The 16,021-nt window shown below is 45.2% G+C and overlaps 2 protein-coding genes across 5 annotated transcripts; one reads left to right on the top strand and one right to left on the bottom strand.

The window, feature by feature from the left end:
• The first annotated feature begins 1,900 nt into the window (after nt 1-1,900).
• ufc1 (ubiquitin-fold modifier conjugating enzyme 1) lies at nt 1,901-3,407 on the top strand. The gene has a single exon (XM_026174925.2). The coding sequence runs from the start codon at nt 2,068-2,070 to the stop codon at nt 2,581-2,583; it is 516 nt and encodes a 171-aa protein (XP_026030710.1). The 5' UTR covers nt 1,901-2,067; the 3' UTR covers nt 2,584-3,407.
• A 165-nt stretch (nt 3,408-3,572) lies between these two features.
• fktn (fukutin) lies at nt 3,573-13,090 on the bottom strand. Of its 4 annotated transcripts, none has more exons than XM_026174923.2 (10): nt 12,828-13,090; nt 11,903-11,977; nt 11,296-11,496; nt 11,053-11,199; nt 10,846-10,976; nt 10,624-10,756; nt 10,375-10,504; nt 8,276-8,409; nt 4,016-4,140; nt 3,573-3,876 (listed from the first exon to the last, which is right to left on the bottom strand). In XM_026174923.2, the coding sequence occupies exons 1-10, from the start codon at nt 12,927-12,929 to the stop codon at nt 3,663-3,665; spliced, it is 1,392 nt and encodes a 463-aa protein (XP_026030708.2). In that variant the 5' UTR covers nt 12,930-13,090; the 3' UTR covers nt 3,573-3,662. The 4 variants fall into 4 exon arrangements, with proteins under 4 accessions (XP_026030708.2, XP_080159843.1, XP_026030709.2 ...); XM_080303717.1 differs by having other exon boundaries at nt 11,296-11,493; XM_026174924.2 differs by having other exon boundaries at nt 11,903-11,974.
• Nucleotides 13,091-16,021: the final 2,931 nt, after the last annotated feature.

Genomic DNA, 16,021 nt, shown 5'->3' with positions numbered 1-16,021 from the left:
AGATGTCAACAGTTAGGAACATGATTCAGTGTGGAGATGCAGTTTTTTTGCAGGGTTTATGAGAAATCATTGGATTTAGTTTTTATTTACATTTGCTCAGCATGCTGTCTTTGAAACAGTGTTTTTAATTCCAGATTTTTTCTGCAGGTGTGGGGCCTCAGAGCTGCACACACCTGACATCAGCTGTAACTTGTCAGGTAGATCTCCATCCTCAGCTCAGTATTACCTGTGTAAAGGTGTGTCAGTGAACTTCAGCGCACAAACCTGGACACAACCACAGTCAAAGTGTGTGTGTGTGAATCAGAGGAACACTGAAGCTGTTCATTCTGCTGCTTCATGTCTGAATCATGCCAACCCCAAATCATAGAAAAAAACAGTGATGTCAGAGTGAAATGTGCAGCACTCAGTTAGATGGTAGGGTCAGGATTCTGCTCTGCTCCGCATGTGATGGCCACACACCTTTTCCAGCTACTGCACATCAGGATTCCCAGTAGTATCATTTAAGCTGGGGTCAGCCATTTTAATATCTGATTTCAACCTTTATCAACATTAACAAACAGTAATTGTTGAACCTCTGGATGATGTGCTTCTGTTGGCTTCATCGGGTGATGGCCTCCAGCTTGCCTTGGAACGGTTCGCAGTCGAGTGTGAAGCGGGGGGGAATGAGAATCAGCACCTCCAAATCTGAGGCCATGGTCCTCAGCCGGAAAAGGGTGGAGTGCCCCCTTCGGGTCAGGGACGAGTTCCTGCCCCAAGTGGAGGAGTTTAAGTATCCCAGGGTCTTGTTCACGAGTGATGGGAGAAGGGAGCGGGAGATCGACAGACGGATTGGTGCTGCAGCTGCAGTGATGCGGACGCTGCCCCGGTCTGTTGTGGTGAAGAGAGAGCTGAGCGTAAAAACAAAGCTCTCAGTTTACCAGTTGACCTACGTCCCTACCCTCACCTATTTTCATGAGCTGTGGGTAGTTACCGAAAGAACGAGATCCCGGACACAAGCGGCAGAAATGGGCTTCCTCCGAAGGGTGGCTGGCCTCTCCCCTAGAGATAGGGTGGGAAGTTCAGCCATCCGGGAGGGGCTCGGAGTAGAGCCGCTGCTGCTCCTCCACATTCAAGAGATAGTTGAGATGGTTCAGGCATCTGACAAGGATGCCTCCTGGGTGAGGTGTTCCGGGGATGTCCCACCAGGAGGAGGCCCGGGGGCAGACACACTGGAGAGATTATATCTAACGGCTGGCCTGGGAACGCCTTGGTGTTCCCCCGGAGAAGTTGGAGGAGGTGGCTGAGGAGAGGGAGGTCTGGGCTTCTCTGCTTGCGCTGCTGCCCCTGTGACCCTTCCCCGGATAAGCGGAAGAAGATAGATGGATGGATGGATGGATAATCGTTGAACTTGCGGTTCTTGATGGAGAACTCTGCACATGCTTAGTGCGACTCTCTCTGCCTGAGGGAAAGGATGCCAGCCTGAGGAGGCATGGAGATTGTCTTGCTGACTGCAGAGTTAATGTTTAGGTTAAAAATGAAATCCTCCTCCTCTTCAGCTTCAGGCTGGTCCCCCTGGGGGTTCGCATGGAAGGAGGAAAACATCGGCACATCCTCATCCAACCAGAGGATGGGATTACTCGAACTAATGGCACCTGTATGTATACCAGCAGGACTGTCAGTGTTCAACTTAAATAACCTGCATGACTCATCAGGTGCCTGTATTTTAAACTATATGGTAATCATTAACAGTAATCAATTTTTCTGTTCGATCATCTGGCGTCACTAGTTATCGATTGATTATAGATCAGTTTTTTGTGTAAAGCTGTACAAACTCATAATAATTTATACCTGTGACGGATCTGTTGCTGCTCAGGTGGGCAGTGTTGCTGTTTGTCACATGCCTGTTATAAACTTTGAAGGTAAAAAAAAAAAAAAGGGAACAAACTTAGGCTTTTGTTTTGAAAACCCGGAAGCGGAAGTTGTTGGCCGGATCCGCTCCCGGTGAAGTCCACGTCAGTCCTCAGAGCACACCTGAGGGGTCCGGACCGAACCGAACTAAAGTCATACCCGTTAACTCTCCTGCGCATCATGGCGGACGAGGCCACGCGCAAGGCCGTTTCGCAGATCCCGCTGCTGAAGACGCACGCGGGGCCGCGAGACCGCGCGCTGTGGCCGCAGCGGCTGAAGGAGGAGTACCAGGCGCTGATCCGCTTCGTGGAGCAGAACAAGGCGGCCGACAACGACTGGTTCCGCCTCGAATCCAACGCTGACGGCACGCGCTGGACTGGCACGTGCTGGTACATCCACGAGCTGCTGCGCTACGAGTTCCGGCTAGAGTTCGATATCCCTGTGACGTACCCGGACACCGCGCCTGAGGTGGCAGTTCCGGAGCTGGACGGGAAGACCGCCAAAATGTACCGCGGCGGGAAAATCTGCCTCACCGAACACTTTGCGCCGCTCTGGGCCCGGAACGCGCCGCGGTTCGGGCTCGCGCACCTCATGGCGCTCGGACTCGGACCGTGGCTCGCCGTGGAGATTCCGGACCTTATCAGCAAGGGCATCGTAGTCCACAAGGAGGGGCAGGCCGAACCGGCGGCGGAGTGACATCAGACGGAAAGCCGGACCGGACCGGAAGCAGGGCTGAAAGACTGAAACTAGGAGAGTAAAAACTGTGTTAAAATGAATGGAGTCTGGTTTGGAAATGACGTTGACTCTGTTAGTCATCACTGATCTGTAACTAACGCTGTTCAAGTAAAAATGGGCACAGAGAGAATTGAGTCTGATTGGGAGATCGCACTGGCATCTGGCTATTATTTTTCAGTAGTAAGACTAAATGAGTAAAGCTCATGAGAATATGAATGGAGTCTGGTGGCGAGATGACCCACAGATTGGTAATAATAAAAGGTAGAAATGTGTTGATATAATAAATTGAGATTTACCGTAAAATAACTTCAGCCCACTGAAAGATAGTGGGGAAAAATCAATGGAACCTGGTGGAGAGGTGGCCCCTCGTAACAAATTTATGATGTTGATATTTTTATTGCGCCACAAGAAATGATAAAAATGGTGCTAAAATGAATGGCTTCTGGCTTTTTTTGCTCAGTAAAGAAGTAAAAAGTGAGAAGATGAATTTAGTCGTGGAGAGTTGATCTAGATTATTTAACATAACTGTCAAAGCCTGGAGGCAAAAGTATTATTGATCTAATAAAATAATGTTAATTTTTTTTTTTGCATCACAAGGAAGAGTATAAACGGTGGGACTTTGAATGGAGTCTGATGGGGAGAAGACACCTAATGATCAGACTGCAGACGTTCTGTTAGTTTGATCACGAGTAAAAACACGTAATATATGAATGAAGTCTGGTAGTCTGGATGTAAACAGTGACACACCAATCTGTCCCTAAACAATAAATAATATTTAGATTTCCTGCTGGTTGTATTGTTTGCAAAATATTTACAAATGTTTGCAGCTGTGTACGATGTCAAATTTAAATCACTAGGACATTTGTTTAATGGGCCATATAAATAGGGATGTTACTGATTTCATCACATCCTGTTACAGTAAGTCACGTTCTAAACAAAAGGAGACACAATTTAAACAAAACTTTTATTAGTTTGTTTCAACAACAGAATCGTGTGTGTGGTCCCGATCAGCTGACTGATGGCTGATAATAAAATATCAGTCAGTACACCTGGATAAGCTCTGCCCACTCTGCCACAGGCCACACCCCGTTCGCTTGCACATTGCTTGGTGATGATTTCCAGTCCCAGACCCTCAGTGGGATGTTCCAGGAGGCGCCATAGTTTGCTGTCACGTAGTCAAGCGTCTCACATGGAACACGCACTTTCAGCTCAAGAAGCTCCGCCCAGCACAGCGAGAAGCGTGGAAAGATGTACCTGGAGATAAGAAGAAAAAAATTTTTAACCTGCGGCAGGGTTGACAAAGTGACCTGACAGATGGTAATGACTTTACGTAGCAATAAACGACATGACGATTACGCCGTCTGTACAAATATTTAAGGTGAAAGGATTTTACTTGAACTTCCTGCCACTCTTTGCCTGCGTCCCGCCATTCCACATGATATCACCGTTGTCGTAGAAGAAAAAAATGTCCAGCTTCACATCTTCAATCAGAAATGACAGCTCCAGACTGTCCTCCACCTTTTACAATAAAACACCCGCTTTCAGAATAAAAGACAGAAAACTAAACTTCACAATAAAATGATTTCAGAATAAAGGAGGTAACTATGGGTGCATTCCAAAAGTCCATGTTTCTGTGAAAGTTTCCTCACTAAGAGACATGACTCCAAACACTAGCATCCTCTACGAAAGGAGAGGAGAAAATGTGTCCTATAATTCACTGCAAACAACCATCCAACCATTTATGAAAACACTGACATAATCGAAGTGGGTGGGATCGATTTTGATGTTCCTTCTAACTGCATTTTCCATTTTATCCATAACCTGTGGATATATTTATAGTTTTTATCAGCAGCTGTTAAATTCACAGCTAAACTCTGAACATCAAGCTGCTGGAATATAAATTTGATGTTGTTGCTGCATGAAGAAAGTAGAACAGTGAGTTCAAGATTATGATTTATAATAAATGATCAAAGAGTGTTTAAGGCTCTGTATGATCACTGTTGTATTACAGTCTTTAGGATTCATGTTTACTTCAGGTCAACTGGGATCGGTTACGATGGAGGGAATTTTACAGAAATCCTTAACAGGCTGGAGGAAACAAAATAAATATACAGAGGGTAAAATAAGTAATTTAAGTAAGTTCAAAGTAAATATATTTCTGAAGGTGCGATTGATATTAAATTCTCACCAGATGTGAGTGATAACCCATCCAATCCACACATGCAAAGGAATCAAACCATAGATGTTCATAAATATGTGTAATAATGATAAATGACACAGAGAAAATAAATGAAGACACTCACTGAAATTGGATTAATATTTTATACAAAGCCTTTGTTGGTGATCACAGCTTCATATTCAGCTTCTCCTGTATGGAGAAACTAGTCGCAGCATTGCTCGGGTGTGATTTTGGTCCATTCTTCCACACAAACAGTCTTCAAACCCTGAAGGTTCCGTGGGTCCCGTCTATGAACTTTGACCTTGAGTTCTTTTCAGTTGGTTGAGGTCAGCTGATCCAGCAGCTTTATTTCCTATCTCTGACACCAGCTGAGAGTTTTCTTTCGTCTCGTTTCATCTTCATCATCCTGGTAGATGGCAGCAGATTTTTATCAGGAATTTCTCTGTACATTTTTCCATTCATCCTTCCTTCAGTTATATGAAGTCTGTCAGTGCTGTATGCTGAAAAGGAGCCCCACACCACGATGTTCCCAACTCCAAACATCTATATTAGTGTTCTGGGGGTGATATATAGTTCCCTTTGACCTCCAAACGTACGATGATGTTAAAACGCATTATGGCATCCAAAGAGTTTAATTTTGGACTCATCTGACCAGACATAAGATAGACTTTATTAGTCCCACAGATGGAAAATTCATTGTTACAGCAGAAAAGCAGATAGGCCAGGAATAAATAAAGAGATTTAGATTATTTAGATAAAAATATCAAGTCAAATCAAGTCAAGTGGCTTTACTGTCATTTCAAGCATGTGCAGTGGTACAGTACACAGTGACGCGAGACAGCGTTCCTCCAAGATCATGGTGCCACATGATCTTGGAGTAAAATCAAACCAGGACTACATAAAGTGCAAGTGTGAAAAACTGCAAAAAACAGTGCAACACCAGACAGAACAGAATGATACAGATACAAGACAGTGCAATAGACAGTGGGTTGTTCAAAAAGACTGAGCACTGTGCAAAAAAGCAAAAGCAACAACCTATGCATGTAATTGATGTATGAAGGTGTGTGAGGTGTGTCTGCATATGCCATTGTGCAGGTAATGTAGTGACGTGTGTGAAGGTATGTGTGTGTCAGTCCAGTCACTGAGTGTAATGGAGGTAGTTATGGAGCTGGTGATGAGGGACCAGGAGAGGGTCTCCGCCAGGTGAACACTAAGGAATTTGGTGCTCTTGACAACCTCCAGAGAGGATTCATTGATGTTAAGTGGACAGTGATCTCACCATGCTCTCCTGAAGTCGACAATTATCTCTTTTGTTTTGTCCACGTTCAGAGACAGGTTGTTGACTCTGCAACAGTCCGTTAGCTTCTGCACCTCCTCTCTGTATGCTGACTCATTGCTTTTGCTGATGAGACCCACCACAGTCCTGTCATCAGCGAAACTGACGATTTGGTTTGAACTGTGCATTGCTGTACAGTCGTGAGTCAGCAAAGTGAACAGCAGTGGGATGAGCACACAGCCCCGAGGGGCTCTAGTGCTCATTGTGGTGGTGATGGAGATGCAGTTACTGATCTGGACTGTCTGAGGCCTCTCCATGAAAAAGTCCAGGATCCAGTGGCAGAACGAAGTGTTCAGGTCCAGCAGGCTCAGTTTTCCAGTCAGGTGTTGAGGAATGATTGTGTTGAATGCTGAAGTGAAATCTATGAACAGCATTCATACATACATGCCCTTATTGTCCAGGTGAGTGAGAGCCAGATGTAGGGTGGTGGCGATGGCATCATCTGTTGACCGGTTGGGGCGATAAGTGAACTGGAGTGGGTCCAGCAGTGAGCTCACTTGCAGCTGAAGATGAGCAAGGTCTAGCCTCTCCAGGATCTTTGTCAGATGTGATGTCAGAGCCACCGGCCTATAGCTGTTGAAGTCCTTTGGCTGTGGCCTCTTGGAAACTGACACCACACAAGATGTTTTCCACAGCTGTGGCATTCTACCAAGCTTCAGGCTCAGGCTAAAGATGTATTGAGTTATCCTGCATTGGACTTGAGAACCAGTCTGCCGAGCTGATGCCATCTGGACCAAGCTTCAAGATGGAGTCAGCAATGGAGTCTTCCATGTTGAGCGTTTATATGCGCCACAGCGTATTAGTGCATTACTTATCGTTTTCTTTGAAACAATCATACCTGCTGATTCAGGTCTTTCTGTAGCTCTGCACAGGAGCCCCTTGGCTCTTGAACAACTCTTCTGATTCTGATTTTTTTTTTTTTTTTTCACTCCCCTGTCTGAAATCTTGCAGGGAGCACCTGGAGCGGGCGGTTTATGGTGAAATTATGTTCTTTCCATTTCCGGACATTGGGCCCAACAGTACTCAATGGAACTGTTATTTTTAGAAATTCATCAGTATGTTTTTGCAACAATAAGGTTATGATGGTCTTGGGAGACCTCACTGGTTTTACCCGTCATGAGATGTTTCTGTGTGACAACTTGATAATTGGGCACCTTTTATTAGCCATCATTCAGGACTGATTGAGCTGATATTAATTTGCACTAAGTGGCAGGATTGACTTATAATCACTGATAGATTTTAGCTGCTGTCTTGAATCTCCCTGCCTTTTTACACATCCCTCTCTTCACATGTTCAATACTTTTCCCTGTGTCACTTCTCGTTTTTACACATAATTTATGGACGTCTATGTTTCCATGTGTGGCTTGGATGGGTTATTACTGACATCTGGTGAGAATTTCAGAAGACAAACATTATTTACCGTTATATTATGAGAAGTCCCAGTTGTGACAGGTGTATGTATAAGTGCATCACTTGGTAGTTTTAACAGCATAGTGCACTTTTATCTGTTACAGATTCAGCAGAGAGAAGTCACTCGCTGTGTGAACACTGCTGAGAAAGAGCAGCCAAGTTCAGGTCATTTCTGCCGTTTCATGGAAGCATTTACCAAGGAGCAATAAGTGGGCTCGCCTCTAAACACTCAGCATGAAGAAGTTAGTGAATCTGTTCCTCCTTCTTTAAAATTCCAGCCTTTCTAATGAAAAATGAATGATTTTCTCAATGTTTACATTACCCCCATAAAACAACAGAACATGTGGAGAAGTAACGCATGCTTTGTAGTCCATCTTTTACACATTGTCAATATAGCGGACATGCGTCATCACAACGTTAAGAAATGAGTGTGAGCTCGTTCAAATCCTCAGCACAGCACTTTTCTCTTTTTCTAAGTCCTCAGTAATTCTCCTACCCACTTTTCCTTGAGATCGATGAAAAGAGGTTAGGAACAGGAGATAGTAGGTACTTTTTGGAACACACCCTAAACTTCACAATAAGACAGGTTGTAAGAATAAAAGACAGATTTTGCAGTAGATGTTTGAAGCTGGTGACTGAAGATGAAGCATGAAAAAGTTTTTGGTGTTAGAAGTAGAATAAAGAAGAAGAAACTCAGACAGTAAAAGATAAAAATAAAGATTTTGGACCTTTCCAAACTTGTGTTTCAGCGTCAGGCCGGCGTCTGTGAATGCTGCGATGATGTCAGGCCTGTAGTCAGCGATGAAGATGCCAATGTCGACGTCACGGCTGTATGAGATGATGCTGCACTGCCTGAACCAGCCTGGAGAAGGTGACACAAACAGACAGGTGTGAGGACGGGATTACCTGCACACACTGAATCAATTAGTCTTTTTGACTGAGGTGCAACTTCCTCAGATGTGATTTACCTGGATGTTTAAACCACAGATAATAAGGCATGTGACCCTGATTACAGGTGATGTCAGCACAAACTATGGATGTCATACAGCAGTTTGACCTCTGTGTGACCCTATAGTAGCACACCTGAGTGAATCACTGGTTACATGCTCCTCCACAGGAGTTTTAACAGGAACAGGTAGACAACCTACAGTCAGAGGTTCTGACGTTGAAGCAGGAAGTCATCAGCATACCTGACACACCTGTTGTAAAAGTTATAAGTGACAGTGACCTCTGTGTTTCACTTCCTGTCTCCGAGGCGGTAACCTGCTCTATTTTAGTCCAGTCATGCGAGTCTCACTCTTGCTTAGTGCTCCGACAGGCGCTGCATACACCTGTGTAAGTTTCACAATAAAAAACGCCAAAAGAACTTGAGAGATTTCAGCGGTTTACCCAGGGTCACCATGGCGAGGTCGCTGCATGTCTAATCTGTGGTGGACACACTTCCTGATGTAGCCCTCAAGGGATTCTTGTTTCCCAGAATCAAACACAAATATGACTGATAACAGGAAATCAGGAAATCAACCAGTGCCAAAATAAAAGCCTGCTTAAAAAAACAACAAAAAAGCAGAGAGAGATTATGGCAAACCATCGACTCAGGAGGGGAAGGCGGTGCTGTACCTGCACTGACTATAGTGTGGGTGGAGCGCTGCTGACTTCGACTGAGAATATTGTCGGGCAGTGGAAAGGAATACTTCGAGGACCTCCTTAATCCCACTGAGCTGCATCAGGCATAGCAGCATGCAGTTATTCTACATTGTGACGATGTAATTTTGATCATGTCAAAGTGAAAGAGGCCATACAGTCCTTATACGACCGTTGCAGAAGCCTGGCCCGCATAGCAGGCAAGAAGTCGGACTTGTTCCTGGTGGGTGATGGGCTCCGCCAGGGCTGCCCTTTGTCACCGATTCTGTTCATAACAGGATTTCTAGGCATAGCAAAGGGGCGGAAGGCTTTCGCTTGGGTGGTCTCAGGATCTCATCTCTGCTTTTTGCAGATGATGTGGTCCTGTTGGATTCATCGGGTGATGGCCTCCAGCACGCCTTGGAACGGTTCACAGCCGAGTGTGAAGTGGTGGGAATGAGATTCAGCACCTCCAAATCTGAGGCTACGGTCCTCAACTGGAAAAGGGTGGAGTGCCCACTCCGGGTCAGGGACGAGTTCCTGCCCCAAGTGGAGGAGTTTAAGTATTTCGGGTCTTGTTCACGAGTGACGGGAGAAGGGAGCGGGAGATCGACAGACGGATTGGTGCTGCGGCCGCAGTGATGTGGACGCTGTACCGGTCTGTTGTGGTGAAGAGAGAGCTCAGTGTAAAAGTGAAGCTCTCAATTTATGAGATTGATCTGCGTCCCTACCATCACCTATGGTCACAAGCTGTGGGTAGTTACCGAAAGAACGAGATCCCGGACACAAGCGGCAGAAATGGGCTTCCTCCGAAGGGTGGCTGGCCTCTCCCCTAGAGATAGGGTGGGAAGTTCAGCCATCCGGGAGGGGCTCGGAGTAGAGCCGCTGCTGCTCCTCCGCATTCAAGAGATAGTTGAGATGGTTCAGGCATCTGACAAGGATGCCTCCTGGGTGAGGTGTTCCGGGGATGTCCCACCAGGAGGAGGCCCGGGGGCAGACACACTGGAGAGATTATATCTAACGGCTGGCCTGGGAACGCCTTGGTGTTCCCCCGGAGAAGTTGGAGGAGGTGGCTGAGGAGAGGGAGGTCTGGGCTTCTCTGTTTGCGCTGCTGCCCCTGCGACTTGGCCCCGAATAAGCGGAAGAAGATGGATGGATGGATGAAAGTTTGCTGAAACTGTACAAATGAGTCAGGAGGTAGAGTTACCCAGGCAGGTACCGCTGCTGAGCCAGAACGGAACGTCAAGGCGAGTGAGCGTTCGAGCCGTCAAATGAAGCAACGCCTTTGCTTTTCTCCGGAAATCCACCGCCGCTGCAGACGAGTCGTCAGGGTAGAGCTGCAGAGAAGTAGTCGCATGACGAGAAAAAGGAAGTTTTAAAAAAAGATTTGTTTATAATATTTTTCATTTCCTCTTTCTCCCCTCTTTTTACAATAAAAAGAAGCTTTCATTCTGACCTGCAGGAAATTGCGAGCATCACGGTAACGGCACTCTAGGAAGCGGGCGTGTTTCTGCTGGGCCAGAAAATGGGAAATGTTTCGCGGGACTCGAACGTCCAGGCCATCAAGGACGGTCAGGATGAGCTGCGGCCTGCAGAGGACGTCACATTACAGGAAGTTCATTAGTGCGGTTTTTTTTGTCTCATTTACACACATAACGTAGTCATGTGATGTCAGCACCTGTCATAGGCTCCAGCGTAGCGCCCATAGTCGAGCACTTTGAAGGCAGCAAAGCTTCGGTCTGCGTCCCCTTTGAGGCGCAGCGCTCCATGCCACAGGTAATTCCCGCTGCGCTCATACAGGAAGACCACCTGCAAGGAGCACAGGTCACATCGTCAGCTGTTTTGTCACCTGAATCAGATCGTCACGACATCTGGCAACATCCACCTGAATGACATGATTGTGGAGGCGGAACAAGAAGTGCAGGGGAATGTCCTCTCCTGATAGGGTGTCCAGGCTGGCGAGTCGAGGGTCCACTCCCCGCAGCTCCATCACCTCAAAGCCTTTCTGCTCAGCTGCCAATAGGAAGCCGGGCTGACAGACAAACAAACAATTACAGTTTTAAAAACTTTATTTAAACTCAAGTTCTGCATTTTCTCACGCTCTGAAGACAACAAACAAGTCACTCACATCATACTTCCATTGGTTGGCCTGCAGAGCGAATGACGTGACGGCTCGGCCTGTGCACAGAAAGCTGCAGTGCGGTTCGCGCACCAGCAGGTCACGCTGCCGCAAAGCATCCTGGGAGAGCAGTGCCAGCACGGCGGTGTCAGTGAGGAACAGTGGCAGCTTGAAGTGCTGCACTAACGCTAGAAACTTCTTCACCACCTGCTGCAGGGAGGAACAAAGCAACTGTTACCGTGGTAACCATGGTCAGGTCAGGAAGGAGGAGTTAAAACATTTAACAATTAAGTATAAAACAAGCTAATTTTATGAGCCACAATACAAGTTTACACATTGTACAAATTTCATGACTCACGTCTACATCTTGTGTAAGAGAAGCGAGATGTAAGATGTAAGATTTGTTTTAAATGTATTTGAAAAGTTCTTCACCTTTATTTAAGAGAGGAACGTCATGTGCAAGTGGAAAGACATAGAGAGCTGCATCAGGCATAGCAGCATGCAGTTTTTCTACCTTGTGACGATGTAATTTTGATCATTTCAAAGTGAAAGTTTAAATCTGAATTGCTAACAATTGATGTTAAGCTAACAGCAGCTAGCATCAGATCTGACTTACCCATTGGACTTGGCTAGCGGTCAGGTGGCCTGGAGTCAGGTGACCTGCTGGGCGGAAGATGTGAGAGCCAGGCTGCTGCAGGAGAATAGAAGAAAACAGGGTCACCACAACGGTCATGCTCCCGCATGACTTACCTTCAGAGGCTGACGCTGCCTATCTGGACCTTGGGGGTGTCGTAGCTAAAAGATCAACCTTAAGACTGTCACATGTCCTGATGGAGGGTTAAATACTCACACGTGTGACAAGGTTACTGTAATTCGAGCACATAGATGATTCAGGATCTCTTCATGAGTAATGTTCATGCACAGGTAATGTCAGCGTACAGGTGAGATGGAACACATAGGCAGCATGATTATGATGAAGATCATCTTCGCCAGAAGATGTTTCCTGATTGGCTGAATTTAACCTAAAATATTTTAACTTCACGTTCAGGTACAGATACCTGATAGCATTTACAAGGCTGTTATAACTAAAGTTAACCTTACTGCAGTGAAGGAATCTCAGGTGTGCCTCTTTCTCTCTTTACCTGCCTCTGAACACAAACCTGTACGGCAGCTTCAGGAACGACCCATTTTATGTTCATCATCTAAACTCTACCTAAGGAAGACTGTGCGCTGCTGTAGACTCCACCCCCACTGAAAAGCTGTCCTTTCACCTGTCACTTGTGCAGGTGTGTTTACCTGTGTCTGCTCTGCACAGACACAAAAACATTAAACTCATAATTATAATTTGAGACGTGGTGTGGTTCCTATAATCCTGACTTCACAAATGCAACTGAAACAGCTAGTGCACAGATTAGGATTATATTCTGAAAGGGCAGAGGGCTTTGAGTTTTAATGGTTCATTAGTGACATCACAAACCTTCAGATTAGGTCACACTGGGAGCCTCTCGCATCACACAAGCGTTTACACGGCTATGGCTCACCTTGCTGACGTACTTCCGGTAGTAGTGCAGCTGGAATAGCAGGAACACGGAGCTGCTAACGATGAGCAGCGCTAACACGGCCGTCCGGTTCACACGAAGCATCCGGAAACGGGGCCCGTCACCGCGCTTCTCATGACGCCAGAACTGAGCTCGAGGCACGAGGGAGCGGCACGAAAATACTCAGAGCACCGCGAAAATCACCAAGCCGTCTGCGGCCGCCGCCATATTTAAAAGGGCTCACTTCCTGCGCGGCCTTTCACAGTAAAAGCCCAAAACCTTTCTGCTGTGATTTTCAGAGGGAAAAAGCTGAAATAGTAGATTCCCTGAAGGAAACATGAAGAATTAAATATGACAGCTGTGGTGTTTTAAACTGTTTTATCCACATAGCATGAAAATATGATTTTTCTTCATCAACACACTGAATATTTATCAGCATCGATTTTTAATCGTTAAATTTCAAATTCAAATTTTATTTGTCACGTACACAGTCATACACAGTACGATATGCAGTGAAATGCTTAGACAACTGCTCGTTACCTAAAAAGAAAAAGGCTATGAATAAGATAGGAAATAAATATGAAAAATTAAAAAGGGTCAATTTAACTAGGAAGGAATAAAATATAAATTAAGGTTAAAAATGAAATAACTGTACAACACAATTTAGAATGAAGGGTAAATTTAACTGGGAAAGAATAAGATAAAATATATAAATTAAAGTTGAAAATAAAATAACTGTACAACAAAATACACAATACACAGTATAGAACTATATAAGAATGTATGAAGAAAGATAAATAAATAAATATATACACAATAACAGCAGCTGTACAAGTATTAACTGGAAATGAAGAATATAGTGACCAGTGTTGTGCAATCCACATTATGTCTTGTGCAGTGCAAATATGCTTAAAGTGATTTAAGTGATTTAAGTGATGATTTAAGTCTTCCAGACACTAAACCAAGGAACAATGTACATTTCAAATTCCTTTAATTTTAAATATGTTTATATTGTCTATCCTGTAAAATAGTCAGATGTCTATTCTTATTAATGTACAGAATTCACCTGCTTGCTGCTACTACTGCACATTCACCCAATGTACATACTATATATATAATGTTCTTCCTCTACAGACCCCCCCCCCCCCCCTCCCCCTATTTTTGCACATGTCGAGGAGCGTGTCAGGCTACATTTCACTGTGTGTTATACTTGTATAACTATGCATGTGACAAATAAAGAACCTTGAACCTGAAAGTGAAAACAATGTCCAGAATGTCCAGTGTGTGTGTAAGAACCATATGTGTGGGTCAGTACTGTGTGGTGGTGTGATTGAGAGACCGTATCGCCTGCGGGAAGAAGCTCCTCCTCAGTCTCTCTGTGTTGGTCTTCAGGGAGCGGAATCGCTTTCCTGACCTCAACAGAGAGAACAGTCTGTTGTTGGGATGGCTGAGGTCCTTCACGATCTTCCTGGCCTTGGTCCAGCACCGCCTGCTGTAGATTGAGTGCAGGTCAGGGAGCTCGGAGCGGATGGTGCGCTCAGCTGACCGCACAACCCTCTGTAGAGCTCGTCTGTCCTGCATGGTGCTGTTCCCGAACCAGGTTAAGATGTTTCCCGCCAGGATGCTCTCTATGGTGCACGAGTAAAAGTTCCTGAGCACCTTGGAGGGCAGTTGGAAGTCTCTCAAGCGTCTGAGGTGGTAGAGACGCTGACGGGCCTTTTTCACCACGGTGTTGATGTGACAGGACCATAACAGGTCCTGCGTGATGTGAACTCCGAGGTATTTGAAGCTGTCCACTCTCTCCACTGGGCACTCGTTGATGACGGGGGTCTGGTAGTTCCTCTCCTGCTTAGTGCTGAAGTCCACTATCAGCTCCTTTGTCTTACTGACGTTTAGAAGGAGGTTGTTCCTCTGGCACCAGTTCTCCAGATTCCTAATCTCCTTCACGTAGGCCGTCTCGTTGTTATCAGAGATCAGGCCCAGCACGACGGTGTCGTCAGCAAACTTGATGATGGTGATGGAGCTGGTAGTGGCCACACAGTCATATGTGTACAGAGAGTACAGCAGGGGGCTCAGAACACACCCCTGGGGGGCTCCAGTGCTGAGAGTGGTGGAGGCTGAGACATGTCCGCCCATCCTTACTGCCTGTGGTCTGCCAGTTAGGAAGTTGGAGATCCACTGACACATAGATGAGCTGAGTCCCAGATGCTCCAGCTTGGTGGTGAGTGTGGAGGGAATTATGGTATTAAATTTCCAAACCAAAACTACTTTCAATCAAAACTAAAATAGCTGATTGAGCCAAAAATTATCTTAAGGTACAGGATACAGACTAAAACAAGTAAACTAAAACAGAAAAATATCAGTTCTTTTAGTTTTTTCAGTCTGGTCAGACTTGTAATCACGACTAGCCTGAGCAGATGAGCTCATAAACACTGTGAGCACCATCATGTTTACAGCAAAAATAATCATGTTTACAAGCTGATACACAAAATGCTCTGGTCTCTATAGAAAATAATTGTGAGATAATTTACTCATTCACAACAACTGTACAGTGAGAGGATGATTTTATAACTCACCTGGATTAAAGTTTGCATTATTAGGGACGCGGTTAATGTTGACCTTGGTTTCTGTAGCTGATTTTTCCCTCTTTCTTAAGGACTTTCAGATCCTGTAGTGTTTTTAGGTCTCACACTTCTTCTTCTTCTGTTCAGTTTTCTCAGATTTTTAAGGACGCACTGCACACTATGCTGAGATACGCCAAGTTTCAGCTAACTGCTCTTTGTTAATCACTTTTCGGTTAAACTGCGTTTGCTTTCCCAATTTTAACAGGTTCATCTAAAGAAGTGGGAACAAATGTGTTTTTGTGGCAGGCAGGTAGTAACAAAGGGCTTAAAGATAAAACTTAAAACTGGTTCTTTGCTCAGTTGTTGGTTATGTGTCGACACAACAAGGAATCCTGGAGTCAGGAGCCGTTTTATGCTTGAATGATTTGGAGGTCAGAGTTCAGAGGGTCACCAAACCAAAACATTCCTGTTAAAATGATCAGGTACAAGGACTGAACTAAAAAATTACAAAGAAGAACTTTAACGAGCTTCAGAAAGGCATCGTTTATTTACAGGCTGTGCTTCTGACAACATGATTATGACCCAAACTGTCAAGAAATCACACCACAACTCTAAAAACGTGAAAATTAGTGG

The sequence above is a fragment of the Astatotilapia calliptera genome, chromosome 7 (assembly GCF_964374335.1).
Source record: "Astatotilapia calliptera chromosome 7, fAstCal68.1, whole genome shotgun sequence".
Lineage (NCBI taxonomy): Eukaryota > Metazoa > Chordata > Actinopteri > Cichliformes > Cichlidae > Astatotilapia > Astatotilapia calliptera.
Note: the sequence above shows the minus strand (reverse complement) of the source record. Positions and strands in the feature narration are given on the sequence as shown.

Coding starts and splice junctions, on each gene's coding strand:
- fktn (XM_026174923.2), bottom strand. CDS start 12,929: ATGCTTCGTGTGAACCGGACGGCCGTGTTAGCGCTGCTCATCGTTAGC. Junction 11,497..11,902: donor CCGCTAGCCAAGTCCAATGG/GTAAGTCAGATC, acceptor TCCTCCCTGCAG/CAGGTGGTGAAGAAGTTTCT. Junction 10,505..10,623: donor ATGCTCGCAATTTCCTGCAG/GTCAGAATGAAA, acceptor ACTTCTCTGCAG/CTCTACCCTGACGACTCGTC.
- ufc1 (XM_026174925.2), top strand. CDS start 2,068: ATGGCGGACGAGGCCACGCGCAAGGCCGTTTCGCAGATCCCGCTGCTG.